Source organism: Trichomycterus rosablanca, chromosome 1, assembly GCF_030014385.1.
Source record: "Trichomycterus rosablanca isolate fTriRos1 chromosome 1, fTriRos1.hap1, whole genome shotgun sequence".
NCBI classification, from domain to species: domain Eukaryota; kingdom Metazoa; phylum Chordata; class Actinopteri; order Siluriformes; family Trichomycteridae; genus Trichomycterus; species Trichomycterus rosablanca.
Window position 1 is genome coordinate 52,210,451 of NC_085988.1, and position 14,967 is coordinate 52,225,417.

Genomic DNA, 14,967 nt, shown 5'->3' on the forward strand with positions numbered 1-14,967 from the left:
TCATTTTGGCTATGTCTAAGGTGCAAAGGCTAAAAGGATTCATTATTGCTGCTGCAGTAGAGTTCACTGCTTGTTGGTCAATCACGCCTGCACAAAGATGGGGAAGAATGGAAAGCAGTGCATAACACTCTGTACGTGATACTGCTCTCTGTGTAAACTAAGCTAAAAGAAGCAGATGGAACACATGTCAGAGGTGTGTTATTGGAACAGCTCTTCTTGGTCAGGGTAGGGGTTAGCACCAGCAAAGGAGATACAACTGGGTAATTGGATACTAGATAGAAAGAAAAGAGGAAAAACGCAGAAATAAAATAATAATATTAAACGGTATAACATGCTCAAAACCCAGTATTAAAGTGAGTTTGTGCCATATTTGTTTTAATAATTTGCTTTGAGTTAGTCAATACAATATTTTTTTTTTAATTTGATTTGTAATAGTCACTTGACAACACATTATTTTAGCTTGTCAGTCTATGCTAATTGCTTTGATTTTAAACTGATTATAAACACAATAGATATGAACAGGATGTAGATGTCAGATAGCTTTAAAGTTTGTACAGGGTGCGGAATATACGTAGTATTTGCTTTTCACATTCACCAGGCTGTAAAGGGTGAGTATATATTTCCCATTAGCTTCATTTAAAGATGACTAGAGCTGTTGTATTACTCACACCGTGATCAGTGAATCGTATACTAGTGTTTTTCAAATATGTTTTTTTAAAATTCCATTCACTTAAAGGACAAAACAAAGGCAATATACAGTGCTCTGAAAAAGTATTTGTTCTATTTTTTTTTTTTTTTCTGTTTTTGCTAAGTTGTCACATTTAAATGTTTTAGATCCTTTAACGTATTCTAAAATAAAGACAACACAAAGGCACAAAATGCAGCGTTTGATCATTCCGTTTATTAAAGAGAAAGATTTATTTAAAACCTCTGTCACCCATGTGAAAAAGTAATTGCCCCCTAAACCTATTAACTGTTTGTGCTACTGGTTGTGGCAGTAACAACTAAAATCAAACGTTTGCTAAAACTTGTGATGAGTCTTTTACATCACTGTTGAAGATTTTTGGCCCACTCTTGTTTGCAGAATTGCTTTCATTTGGCTACATTAGCCAAACCATATGTGAGCATGAACTGCCTGTTTAAGGTCTTAGCACAAAATATAAATGGGATTCAGATCAGGACTTTGACTTAGCCACTTCAAAACCTTAATTTTGTTTCTTTTAAGCCATTCAGAGTTGAACTTGCTTGTGTGCCTCAGATCATTGATATGCTGCGTAACCCAGCTGTGCTTGAGCTTTATGTCAAACTGATGGGCAGACATTTTCCTTCAGGATTTTCTGATAGCAGAATTTATGGTTCCATCAATTATGATAAATGGTCCATGTCCTATGAAAGCAAAGTAGCCCCAGACCATCACAATACCACCACCATGTTTGACTGTTGGTATGATGTTCTCATGGTGGAATGCAGCTAGCACTATGCTATTTGTAACAAGACCCATGAAATAGGACTTCCCTGAGTCTGCCGTTCTTTAGATGTTTGTCTGAGTTATTTTGCGACTGTCTGGACAAGTCATTGATGCGTTGTTAGTGAAACTTCTGGGAAGGGTCATACTGTTCCAAGTTTTCTCCATTTGTGGATAATGACTCTCACTGTGGTTTGCTGAAGTCCCACAGTCTTAGCAATGGCTTTGTAACCCTTTCCAGACTGGTGGGTTTCAATTACTTTTGCATCTATATTTGAATCTCTTTAGGACGTGGCATTATGTGCTGCTTTTTGAGACTTTTTAGTCTGCTTTGTTTTGGCAGACAAGTTCTATTTAAGTGGTGTAAGATTCAGCAGGTCTGGCCGGAATCATATAGCCTGCAGGTGACTCTTAAAACTGAACTCAGTTGTCAATTGAATATTGTTACCTGGTTAAGGGAGTAATTGCTGTTTCTGCATAGTGACTGCTAGGGCTCAACAACATTTTTTCTTTAATAAATGAAATTATTAAAACATTTTGTGTTTACCAGAGTTATCTTTGGCTAATATCAAAATGTAGTTTAATGATCTGAAACATGTAGCAAATATGCAAAAATAAAAGTAATTGGGAATGGGGGGCAAATACTTATACAAATACACTGTACTGCCAGGCAGTTGAACATTAGGATTGAATTTCAGAACAAGCTTTATAGACTTTAATAATTGCAATCTTGTGTATGTTTGTGTGTATATGTATATAAAGAGAATACACTTAACTCAGATCCTAATTCTCCACAGTTACAAGGCCAACACGTTACAAATGTGGCCTTTCCAAGCCCTGTCCGGCAGACCATTTTTCCTTTAAAATGACCAGTGGAGCAGCCAGTATAGTTGGTCCCAAAATCTGCTTGGATGATCGTATGTAAGTACCTACACACTTGCTATAAAAGAACATGGCTTCTTACAAATATGCTATACACTATAATTCATATGCATGCAGGGGTTTTAAAAGTAATAAAGTATGGTATAATGAATTCTAAAATTGAGACTGAAACTGATTCTGTACTACACTGATGCAGAGCACTCCAGAGTTCGGGGCATTTCCAAATAGTAATAGCAAATAAATGTTGGGCAGAATTTCTAGCTATTAGCCTGTAACCATAATTTAATTCTGAGACTTTATCTAAGTAACCATTTTCCTGGAATAGACATAACTTTTACTAATTACATTCTTATATTTAGAAAGCTGGTGTCCTATCTTTGCTATATTTACATCAATTTAATGTGTGGTTATATGATTAATATATAAACCATTTAGAACTACTTATACCCCTTTTCCACCGACGCAAAACGGGCTCTGTTCCGGTTTGCGAACTTGATTTTCAATATACAACCCCAAATAATAATGCAAATTCAAATAATAAACACAGTTTTTATTTAAAAACACTTTTATTTCATTGCAGACAGTATGAACCAGAGATATGTCATGTTTTGTGTGGTCAACTTCATTTTATTTATTAATAAACATCCATTCCTGCATTTCAGGCCTGCAACACATTTCATAAAAAGTTGGGACAGTAAAGCATTTACCACATTGTAATGTTGCCATTCCTTTTCACCACACTTAAAAGATGTTTTGGCACTGAGGATATGAAGCGATTTAGTGTTTTAGGTTTTTCCTGTAAACACGTCTTAAGATGTGCAACAGTACGGGGTTGTCGTTGTCTCATTTTCATTCCAAAATTCTCCACACATTCTCTGTTGGGGACAGGTCAGGACTGCAGGCAGGCCAGTCCAGTAACCGTACCCTCTTCTTCCACAGCCTTGCATGGACATCCCTGGAAAAGATGATGTCTTGATCTCAATGTACTTTTCTGAAAAATGGCCTGAAATGCAGGAATGGAGGTATATTACCAAATGAAATGCAGTTGAGCAGACAAAACATGAAATATACTGGGTTTAAACTGTGTGCTATCAAATTAAATTCAAAGTAAATGTAAGGAACACTGCATTTTTATTTTATTTTCATTTTCCATAATGTCCCAACTTTTTCTGATTTGGGGTTGTAGCTTCCAGACTGAGAACTTGCATTCGCAGCTGGCGCCACAGAGGCACTCCTAGCCAAATTACGTACTTTGATTATTTTTGAATTGAATTGAATTAAATACAACCTGCTTTTTGCTGTTCGCAATTATCCAAGGTACACTATATGGCCAAAAGTATTTGGATTCCTGAACATGAGTTTGTTGGACATCCCATTTAAAAAGCATATTAAGTAGAGTGACGTCTATGTGGTCTTTTTTATCTATAACAACAGCCACTCTTCTAAAAAGGCATCTCACAAGTCTTTGAAGTATGCCTGTGGGAATTTGTGTTCATTTCAGTCAAAATAGCATTTGTATGACTGGGCATTGATGATGTTCAAGAAAAGCAGAGGTGTTTACAAGTCACAAAATATGAGTCTTTAGGCTAGAGTCCAAGTCAAGTCACAGGTCTTCAGGTTAGAGTTTAAGTTAATAGAACATACACAAAGCATATATGGTATAATTAACATGTAATTTCAGAGTAACAAAACACAATAGATTAACTTTGTGTGCAAAATACAATTGTGTTTATGGTAAGTCCTTCTTTTAATTTTTTTTTTAATTTAAATCCTACACATTTCTTAGGATTTTTTTGCTATTTTATTCATGCATTTTCTTCCTATTCTTTCAATTTAGCATAGCCAGTTAGTCTTCAACAGCATTGAAGATCTTACCCTCTTACGTTCACCTCTCACATCAATGGCATGTGGTGCTTCACAGTTTTCATGTCGCTTATTCTCAGTGGTGCCATTTGTCAACTCATGATACACTTTCACCACAGCAGCCCGCGAAAAGTTCAGAAACTGCACAGTTTAAGAAATATTGCCACCCTTGGCCCAAAAGCCAATAATGATCCCTTTTTGTAACTCTGATAAATCGTCCCTTTTACCCATGACAGCAACGAGGGATATGTGTGCAGACATCTTATCACACACCTTCTATACCCACCAAGCCAGCTCACAAAACGTGACTTCCTTTATGAGCTACACGCTGCCGTCTTGAAAGTAGGAAGTGGTAATAATAATGTGACTCGACTGTGCAAAATAAAACCGTTTGCAATCATATATCTATTAGAGGTGTCACATGATTAAAATTTTTAATCGAGATTAATCGTGATTAAAGAACCAAATTAATTGTGATTATTCGACTGCAAAAATAACTAAGCAAAATTTGAACAGTTATGCAAATTTTTATTGCACTTTATTACATTTTTATTTATTTCTATTAAGAAAATGTTTACCAATAAAAAAAAATAATGATAAAATTATTAAATCAAAATTATCTTTAGAAAGTCAGCCAATGCCTATATAGACAAGTCTGGCAACATTATCTGGCAAAAGTGAGAATCTGTTCATAACCCTGCCACTGGAAACAGGTGCTCACAGGGTACTACAATGAACCATTTCTAGATGCAACACATATAATGGCATGTCGACACACATCGTTAACTACGTTAAAGCGTCTACAGTCCATTGCGATCCATTTAACTCCAGTGTTTGTAATGTCCCCAAGATGTGTACAGTCTATGGGCTTTCCATACAAATTCCTCTGAAATAAAGTTAGACTGAGTCCGAGCTCATTTTGCCTGTAACGTGTATCCGTCCGCACAGATGCTGGATAAGACAAATGCAGCTCTGACCAAAGATGATATTAAAGCGTCAACTAATGACTGTAATTTTGTCTAGTGATGATTTAGCACACTTTTTGAAAAAAAAAATTATTATTTGAAACACCCATACATTTCACAATATGTAGCAGCAGCAGCACACCACAACTGTATTACTCCGCTGATGCGTTGCCAGTAACGACAAGCTTCATGCACACAAACGCACACGCAGGCGACACAGACTTTTTTTCCCCGATCACGTTTTAAATCCGTTATCTGATATACAATCTAGCGCACTGTGTAGGGAACATAAATCAATTGTCTAATATATTGTCTAGTGCACTATGTAGTGAACATGAATGCGTTATCTGATATACAATCTAGCGCACTGTGTGGGGAACATAAATCAATTGTCTAATATACTGTCTAGTGCACTATGTAGTGAACATGAATGCGTTATCTGATATACAATCTAGCGCACTGTGTGGGGAACATAACCAATTGTCTAATTCACTATCTAGTGCACTATGTAGGGAACATAAATCCGTGATCTGATACACAATCTAGTGCACTATGTAGGGAACATTAATGTGTTTGTAACGCGAACAGTTAGCTTAATAGCCCAGTTAACAGCTCCTAAAAGTTCTGTTCTCACCCATATCCTTTGGTGTGTGCGAGAGGTTTTTTATTTCTTTTTTCACTTCGGAGGTTCTTGCCATCTTCTTCTTGTTGTTCTTACCTCTCTGAAATGAGTTTTTGCAACTTGGGATGTCTGCTTTGTAGTGTTAAACTTTATATTCTTTGTGGAACTACTTTTTGACGGAAGGTATTGTCAATATTAAAGCATATTTATTATGAAATTCAGAGCTTCTTTGATTTATTTTCTTTATTTATTTTGTAAAAACTGTTGTATAAAAGCAATAGAACTCATTTTATGTGGCCCGCGAGAGCTAAAACGACTACGATTGTTGTGATGGTTCGAGTAGTTACAGAGACGCACTTATAATTTAATGGGAGTCCTGCGCCTTTAACCCGGCAACTGCTGACATCGTAGTCATGGCAACTAACTTTGACCTCGCTGAGTAGCCATGTGACTTTTACTGCAAAAGAACGCGGGGTAGCGTAGTCAGTAACGTAAACAATAATAAATAAATACAGATAATTATCTTGCAATATAATACCAAAGCATCGTCTGTAAGTAGTGGCGTTTATATTCCCAGTTGTTTGTAAATGTTTAGTGAGTATATCACAGCATTTTAGTTACAAATTTACCGTAATTAAATACAATTGTTACTGTTACTATAGCAATTAGTATCTTTACACAAAATGCTAACTCGTTAGCGCTATTTTACGTTTGGTTAAATCTCATATTGTACCAGATGTAACACTTGACTACAGCTGTGTGCTTGTACTGTATTAAGTTCTTTATTGTTTTTATTGTTTGTATTTTTACTTCATTTTGATGCACACAGTGTATCACACAGCTGGGAAGCAAATAAACCGACTGTATTTTGTAGAGAGCTGTCTGTCTGTCTGTCTAGCTGAGCAAGGGGGATAAACTATTAGTGAGGGCAGAATGATTGTCTTAAAAATATAATGTAAAATCCTAAACAAACTGCATCTTTCAAAATGCATGCTGATTTTGTGACCTGCAAAGTGACACATCCCGCCAGTAGATGATGTTACACATATTTACACATGATCCTAAAATGTACAAGAAGATAAATACGAAAATTAAGCATAAGGAGGAAATTTAATGGAAGTGAAGAGAAAACGGTGCATCTCTTGTGTTATAAGGCCGTGTCTGTGGTAAAGTAGGACAATATGAATACAGAATTTAGCCTCCAAGAAAAACAACAGACTGCAATCACAGCAGAATACGTTACAGTCCCCCCTTTGAGGGCCACAATAATGCTGATGTGGCCCTCCAGAAAAGACGCCTCATGGGCCAAACCAACTGATACATTTGGGAGTTTCAAAAACATTTGAAAATGAGTTTGACACCCCTGCAATAGAACACTTGAGGTCGTGTGTTATCGCGAATAACATCATGGCTGTGATTTGGTCTCTCCCTCCTGTTCATGTGCACGCTGTCTGTGTGTGTGTGTGTGTAACCACTCCCCTCCTGCTCAGTGTAAACACACAAACGCCACCACGTATCTTGACCAATCACGTGCGGTTTTGACAGAAAAAAAAAACCCCCGGAAAAAAACGAATCGGCTCCCAATCAGGAGCCGGATCCCGTCGTTCACTTTAAAGAGCCGGCTCTTAGAGCCGGATCGTTCGCGACCGACCCATCACTACAAACCATCAGTCAGTGGATTTTGTAGAACCCAATACACACCATTAATCACAAATATCCAGTTTCAAGCTGAAAATAATAAACATAATTTGAAGTGTACTATATTAAACAGCCTAACTCATTAATGGAATGTTTTTGACGCTACTGTACTGATGATCCCGAGGAGGCCATGACTACTGAAGGGACAGGTAGAGGATAGTCTAACAAAGTTATTTAAACTAAGATAGTTATTTGTAATGTAAAATGTAACGTAGAGAATATACATGATGTATGTTAAATTGTTCAAACCTTTAGAAAGATGTCAGCACGATAGCCTAATTTATTTTAACAAATGGAGACAAATAGCCTAAATCACTATCAATTTTACACCATCATAATATAGGCAAAAAAAAAAAAAAAACTTCAAGCATGTTATGTTATTCAGCAAAATAGGCTAACCCTTAATGAAATGGGTTTTTTTTAGCCTCAGAGCCAGTCTGATCCTGCTGGTGAACCGAGTAGGCATGGAGCGGCCAGGACTACAGAGAAAATAAAAATTAACTAAAAAACAATTTTTTGTAACAAGTTGCACACAGAACAGATGTGATGGATAGATTCTAAATGATACCCAGTACCCAGATATTCAGAATGCTGAAAATGCATTAAAATCAGCCCAAATGAAATAGGTAAACAGGACCCCTTGGAGGCCTTCATGTTAATGTACATAGAGAAGGAAATTCTCATGTCTATAGACAATAACACCGTTATTAATAAAGTTGCAGAAACCAGTGCACTGTTTAGGAGGTTTTTGATGCTGTATGTAGCCTACTAAATATGTGTGTAGTGAAGCTATTTAAGAGTTTAGTGTAAACCTAACAATAGAGCACCTCTTTTTTTTTTTTTTTTCAACTTATTGCTCCTGTACAAATGTAAATACGTTTTCATCTTTATCACATTTTTTTACCTTTTAAATCTTTATCTGATTTAAATTTGAATTAAACATGTTTAAGTGAAGTGTTTTCTGTTAACTAACCAACATATACCTGAACGTATACCCAATAAAAAGGCATTGAAAGAGCTAGCTGCTGTTTTATTTATTCAAATTCATCCTCCATGGAAAAAGTGGGCCGGGTTTGGGCATAAAACTCCTGGGCTGAAAAAGGGGCCCACTCCGGCCCTGTGTGTAACTATTACAACATTTAATGCATTTTAATCAGCGTTCTGCTTTATGCACTTTATTATTATTGAACAGCTTTATTTGTTGTTTAATTGCTGTTTGCTCCTTGTTTACTGCAGAGTTAGTTCATGCAATTTAATAACGTTTGGTTGTTTACTGGCCGACAACAAGAAATTATATAATAGAAGATAAATAAATGACGTGTCGGACATCGGGCGATCATCCAGTATAAACTAACACAACCACGTACAACATCCAGTACAGAAATCACTCCCCATAATGTTTGTTTTTTACAGATAGAGCAAATACATGCACATCACATATACAAACACACACGTCAGAACAACAGGAGACGCACCGTTACATTATTATTACTTTCTCAACACTTAATGTGAAGTAAATACGTGCATGTCAGCGTGTGCATGCGCTTGTATTGGTTTTTGAAACGAATAACGACTCGTTTTCTTGTTTTTTAACTTTGGGATTTGAAGTGAAAACGAATGACCAAAGGTACACGGAGCTGGAACCTTTTATCTGGACTTGTTTTCAGCATTCTCTACAGAATACATTATTCTGCTGCTCATCTGACACTTTGAATTCGAACTATCTCCGAGAAAATTCCAAAAAGAGTCATTATTTTTCATTTTAGTAAGCAGCTCCTCTTCGATAGCTTCTGTCATGTCTTTATCCGTCTCCATGCTACCGCTGCCTGCAGGAATTACTGGTGAAGCGGTGGGGAGGGGCGAGTTGTGTTCAGTGAGTGAGAGGGGCGGGGCAGGTGAACATGTGCAGAGACAAACTGGGAGAAGAGAAAGTCGAACTGTCGGATCTAACTGGAACGCAACATCTATATCAATATATGCGATATTGTCTTATCTTATATCGCGTATGAAAATATATCGATATTTTATAAAATCTCGATATATCGCCCAGCCCTAATATATACAGGTCCTTCTCAAAAAATTAGCATATTGTGATAAAGTTCATTATTTTCCATAATGTAATGATAAAAATTAAACTTTCATATATTTTAGATTCATTGCACACCAACTGAAATATTTCAGGTCTTTTATTGTTTTAATACTGATGATTTTGGCATACAGCTCATGAAAACCCAAAATTCTTATCTCAAAAAATTAGCATATTTCATCCGACCAATAAAAGAAAAGTGTTTTTAATACAAAAAAAGTCAACCTTCAAATAATTATGTTCAGTTATGCACTCAATACTTGGTCGGGAATCCTTTTGCAGAAATGACTGCTTCAATGCGGCGTGGCATGGAGGCAATCAGCCTGTGGCACTGCTGAGGTGTTATGGAGGCCCAGGATGCTTCGATAGCGGCCTTAAGCTCATCCAGAGTGTTGGGTCTTGTGTCTCTCAACTTTCTCTTCACAATATCCCACAGATTCTCTATGGGGTTCAGGTCAGGAGAGTTGGCAGGCCAATTGAGCACAGTAATACCATGGTCAGTAAACCATTCACCAGTGGTTTTGGCACTGTGAGCAGGTGCCAGGTCGTGCTGAAAAATGAAATCTTCATCTCCATAAAGCTTTTCAGCAGATGGAAGCATGAAGTGCTCCAAAATCTCCTGATAGCTAGCTGCATTGACCCTGCCCTTGATAAAACACAGTGGACCAACACCAGCAGCTGACATGGCACCCCAGACCATCACTGACTGTGGGTACTTGACACTGGACTTCAGGCATTTTGGCATTTCCTTCTCCCCAGTCTTCCTCCAGACTCTGGCACCTTGATTTCCGAAAACAGTACTTTGGACCACTGAGCAACAGTCCAGTGCTGCTTCTCTGTAGCCCAGGTCAGGCGCTTCTGCCGCTGTTTCTGGTTCAAAAGTGGCTTGACCTGGGGAATGCGGCACCTGTAGCCCATTTCCTGCACACGCCTGTGCACGGTGGCTCTGGATGTTTCTACTCCAGACTCAGTCCACTGCTTCCGCAGGTCCCCCAAGGTCTGGAATCGGCCCTTCTCCACAATCTTCCTCAGGGTCCGGTCACCTCTTCTCGTTGTGCAGCGTTTTCTGCCACACTTTTTCCTTCCCACAGACTTCCCACTGAGGTGCCTTGATACAGCACTCTGGGAACAGCCTATTCGTTCAGAAATTTCTTTCTGTGTCTTACCCTCTTGCTTGAGGGTGTCAATGATGGCCTTCTGGACAGCAGTCAGGTCGGCAGTCTTACCCATGATTGCAGTTTTGAGTAATGAACCAGGCTGGGAGTTTTTAAAAGCCTCAGGAATCTTTTGCAGGTGTTTAGAGTTAATTCGTTGATTCAGATGATTAGGTTAATAGCTCGTTTAGAGAACCTTTTCATGATATGCTAATTTTTTGAGATAGGAATTTTGGGTTTTCATGAGCTGTATGCCAAAATCATCAGTATTAAAACAATAAAAGACCTGAAATATTTCAGTTGGTGTGCAATGAATCTAAAATATATGAAAGTTTAATTTTTATCATTACATTATGGAAAATAATGAACTTTATCACAATATGCTAATTTTTTGAGAAGGACCTGTATATATATATATATATATATATACAGTGTATCACAAAAGTGAGTACACCCCTCACATTTCTGCAAATATTTCATTATATCTTTTTATGGGACAACACTATAGACATGAAACTTGGATATAACTTAGAGTAGTCAGTGTACAGCTTGTATAGCAGTGTAGATTTACTGTCTTCTGAAAATAACTCAACACACAGCCATTCATGTCTAAATGGCTGGCAACATAAGTGAGTACACCCCACAGTGAACATGTCCAAATTGTGCCCAAAGTGTCAATATTTTGTGTGACCACCATTATTATCCAGCACTGCCTTAACTCTCCTAGACATGGAATTCACCAGAGCTGCACAGGTTGCTACTGGAATCCTCTTCCACTCCTCCATGATGACATCACGGAGCTGGTGGATGTTAGACACCTTGAACTCCTCCACCTTCCACTTGAGGATGCGCCACAGGTGCTCAATTGGGTTTAGTCCATCACCTTTACCTTCAGCTTCCTCAGCAAGGCAGTTGTCATCTTGGAGGTTGTGTTTGGGGTCGTTATCCTGTTGGAAAACTGCCATGAGGCCCAGTTTTCGAAGGGAGGGAATCATGCTCTGTTTCAGAATGTCACAGTACATGTTGGAATTCATGTTTCCCTCAATGAACTGCAGCTCCCCAGTGCCAGCAACACTCATGCAGCCCAAGACCATGATGCTACCACCACCATGCTTGACTGTAGGCAAGATACAGTTGTCTTGGTACTTCTCACCAGGGCGCTGCCACACATGCTGGACACCATCTGAGCCAAACAAGTTCATCTTGGTCTCGTCAGACCACAGGGCATTCCAGTAATCCATGTTCTTGGACTGCTTGTCTTCAGCAAACTGTTTGCGGGCTTTCTTGTGCGTCAGCTTCCTTCTGGGATGACGACCATGCAGACCGAGTTGATGCAGTGTGCGGCGTATGGTCTGAGCACTGACAGGCTGACCTCCCACGTCTTCAACCTCTGCAGCAATGCTGGCAGCACTCATGTGTCTATTTTTTAAAGCCAACCTCTGGATATGACGCCGAACACGTGGACTCAACTTCTTTGGTCAACCCTGGCGAAGCCTGTTCCGAGTGGAACCTGTCCTGGAAAACCGCTGTATGACCTTGGCCACCATGCTGTAGCTCAGTTTTAGGGTGTTAGCAATCTTCTTATAGCCTAGCCCATCTTTGTGGAGAGCAACAATTCTATTTCTCACATCCTCAGAGAGTTCTTTGCCATGAGGTGGCATGTTGAATATCCAGTGGCCAGTATGACAGAATTGTACCCAAAACACCAAATTTAACAGCCCTGCTCCCCATTTACACCTGGGACCTTGACACATGACACCAGGGAGGGACAACGACACATTTGGGCACAATTTGGACATGTTCACTGTGGGGTGTACTCACTTATGTTGCCAGCTATTTAGACATTAATGGCTGTGTGTTGAGTTATTTTGAGAAGACAGTAAATCTACACTGCTATACAAGCTGTACACTGACTACTCTAAGTTATATCCAAGTTTCATGTCTATAGTGTTGTCCCATGAAAAGATATAATGAAATATTTGCAGAAATGTGAGGGGTGTACTCACTTTTGTGATACACTGTATATATATATATATATATATATATATATACAGTGGGGGAAATAAGTATTTGATCCCCTGCTGATTTTGTAAGTTTACCCCCTTACAAAGACTTGAACAGTCTATAATTTTTATGGAAGGTTTATTTTAACAGAGAGAGACAGAAGATCAACAAAAAATCCAGAAAAAAAACATTAAATAATTGAGATCATTGACAAGCTCCTCCCGTGTAATTCTGGACTGACCTCACCTTTCTCAGAATCATTCTTACCCCACCAGGTGAGATCTTGCATGGAGCTCCAAATGTGTCGTTGTCCCTCCCTGGTGTCATGTGTCAAGGTCCCAGGTGTAAATGGGGAGCAGGGCTGTTAAATTTGGTGTTTTGGGTACAATTCTCTCATACTGGCCACTGGATATTCAACATGGCACCTCATGGCAAAGAACTCTCTGAGGATGTGAGAAATAGAATTGTTGCTCTCCACAAAGATGGCCTGGGCTATAAGAAGATTGCTAACACCCTGAAACTGAGCTACAGCATGGTGGCCAAGGTCATACAGCGGTTTTCCAGGACAGGTTCCACTCGGAACAGGCTTCGCCAGGGTCGACCAAAGAAGTTGAGTCCACGTGTTCGGCGTCATATCCAGAGGTTGGCTTTAAAAAATAGACACATGAGTGCTGTCAGCATTGCTGCAGAGGTTGAAGACGTGGGAGGTCAGCCTGTCAGTGCTCAGACCATACGTCGCACACTGCATCAACAGGTCTGCATGGTCGTCATCCCAGAAGGAAGCTGACGCACAAGAAAGCCCGCAAACAGTTTGCTGAAGACAAGCAGTCCAAGAACATGGATTACTGGAATGCCCTGTGGTCTGACGAGACCAAGATAAACTTGTTTGGCTCAGATGGTGTCCAGCATGTGTGGCGGCGCCCTGGTGAGAAGTACCAAGACAACTGTATCTTGCCTACAGTCAAGCATGGTGGTGGTAGCATCATGGTCTTGGGCTGCATGAGTGTTGCTGGCACTGGGGAGCTGCAGTTCATTGAGGGAAACATGAATTCCAACATGTACTGTGACATTCTGAAACAGAGCATGATTCCCTCCCTTCGAAAACTGGTTAAGGCAGTGCTGGATAATAATGGTGGTCACACAAAATATTGACACTTTGGGCACAATTTGGACATGTTCACTGTGGGGTGTACTCACTTATGTTGCCAGCCATTTAGACATTAATGGCTGTGTGTTGAGTTATTTTCAGAAGACAGTAAATCTACACTGCTATACAAGTTGTACACTGACTACTCTAAGTTATATCCAAGTTTCATGTCTATAGTGTTGTCCCATGAAAAGATATAATAAAATATTTGCAGAAATGTGAGGGGTGTACTCACTTTTGTGATACACTGTATATATATATACACCGACAAGGCATAACATTATGACCACTGACAGGTGAAGTAGTGAATAACACTGATTATCCATAATCATATATTAGGCAGCAAGTGAACATTTTATCCTCAAAGTTGATGTGTTGGAAGCAGGAACAATGGGCAAGCGTAAGGATTTGAGCAAGTTTAACAAGGGCGAAATTGTAATGGCTAGACGACTGGGTCAGAGCATCTCCAAAACTGCAGCTCTTGTGGGGTGTTCCCGGTCTGCAATGGTCAGTATCTATCAAAAGTGGTCCAAGGAAGGAACAGTGGTAAACCGGCGACAGGGTCATGGGCGGCCAAGGCTCATTGATGCACATGGGGAGCGAAGGCTGGCCCATGTGGTTCGATCCAACAGACGAGCTACTGTAGCTCAAATTGCTAAAGAAGTTAATGCTGGTTCTGAAAGAAAGGTGTCAAAATACACAGTGCATCGCAGTTTGTTGCATATGGGGCTGCATAGCCGCAGACCAGTCAGGGTGCCCATGCTGACCCCTGTCCACCGCCGAAAGCACCAACAATGGGCACGTGAGCATCAGAACTGGACCACGGAGCAATGCAAGAAGGTGGTCTGGTCTGATGAATCACGTTTTCTTTCACATCACGTGGATGTCCGTGTGCGTTGCTTACCTGGCACCAGGATGCACTATGGGAAGAAGGCAAGCTGGCGGAGGCAGTGTCTTATCTCAAAGAAAAAAAGCCTTGTAAAATTGACTGAAATCCCTAGACTGCCATGATATGTCTCTTACACTTGTATCAACACTTTTAATGCAAATCTTTTATGTATGTCAGAACAAAATGTTTTTG

General features: G+C 39.4%; 2 protein-coding genes across 9 annotated transcripts in view; one reads left to right on the top strand and one right to left on the bottom strand.

The window, feature by feature from the left end:
• fam3c (FAM3 metabolism regulating signaling molecule C) overlaps positions 1 to 14,967 on the top strand; it is a 32,947-nt gene that overhangs the window by 2,628 nt on the left and 15,352 nt on the right. For both annotated transcript variants that reach the window (XM_062994477.1, XM_062994469.1), the window contains exon 5: positions 2,263 to 2,386. In XM_062994477.1, the coding sequence (XP_062850547.1) occupies positions 2,263 to 2,386 (124 nt within the window). The remainder of the gene's footprint in view (positions 1 to 2,262; positions 2,387 to 14,967) is intronic.
• Positions 2,933 to 14,967, bottom strand: part of ppp6r2a (protein phosphatase 6, regulatory subunit 2a) — a 119,097-nt gene continuing 107,062 nt past the window's right edge. For 6 of the 7 annotated variants that reach the window (XM_062994416.1, XM_062994399.1, XM_062994432.1 and 3 more), the window contains one exon: positions 2,933 to 3,302. In XM_062994416.1, the coding sequence (XP_062850486.1) occupies positions 3,197 to 3,302 (106 nt within the window). In that variant the 3' untranslated portion in view covers positions 2,933 to 3,196. Of the gene's footprint in view, positions 3,351 to 14,967 lie in introns of all 7 variants that reach the window. The other variant, XM_062994449.1, reaches the window with a different exon arrangement.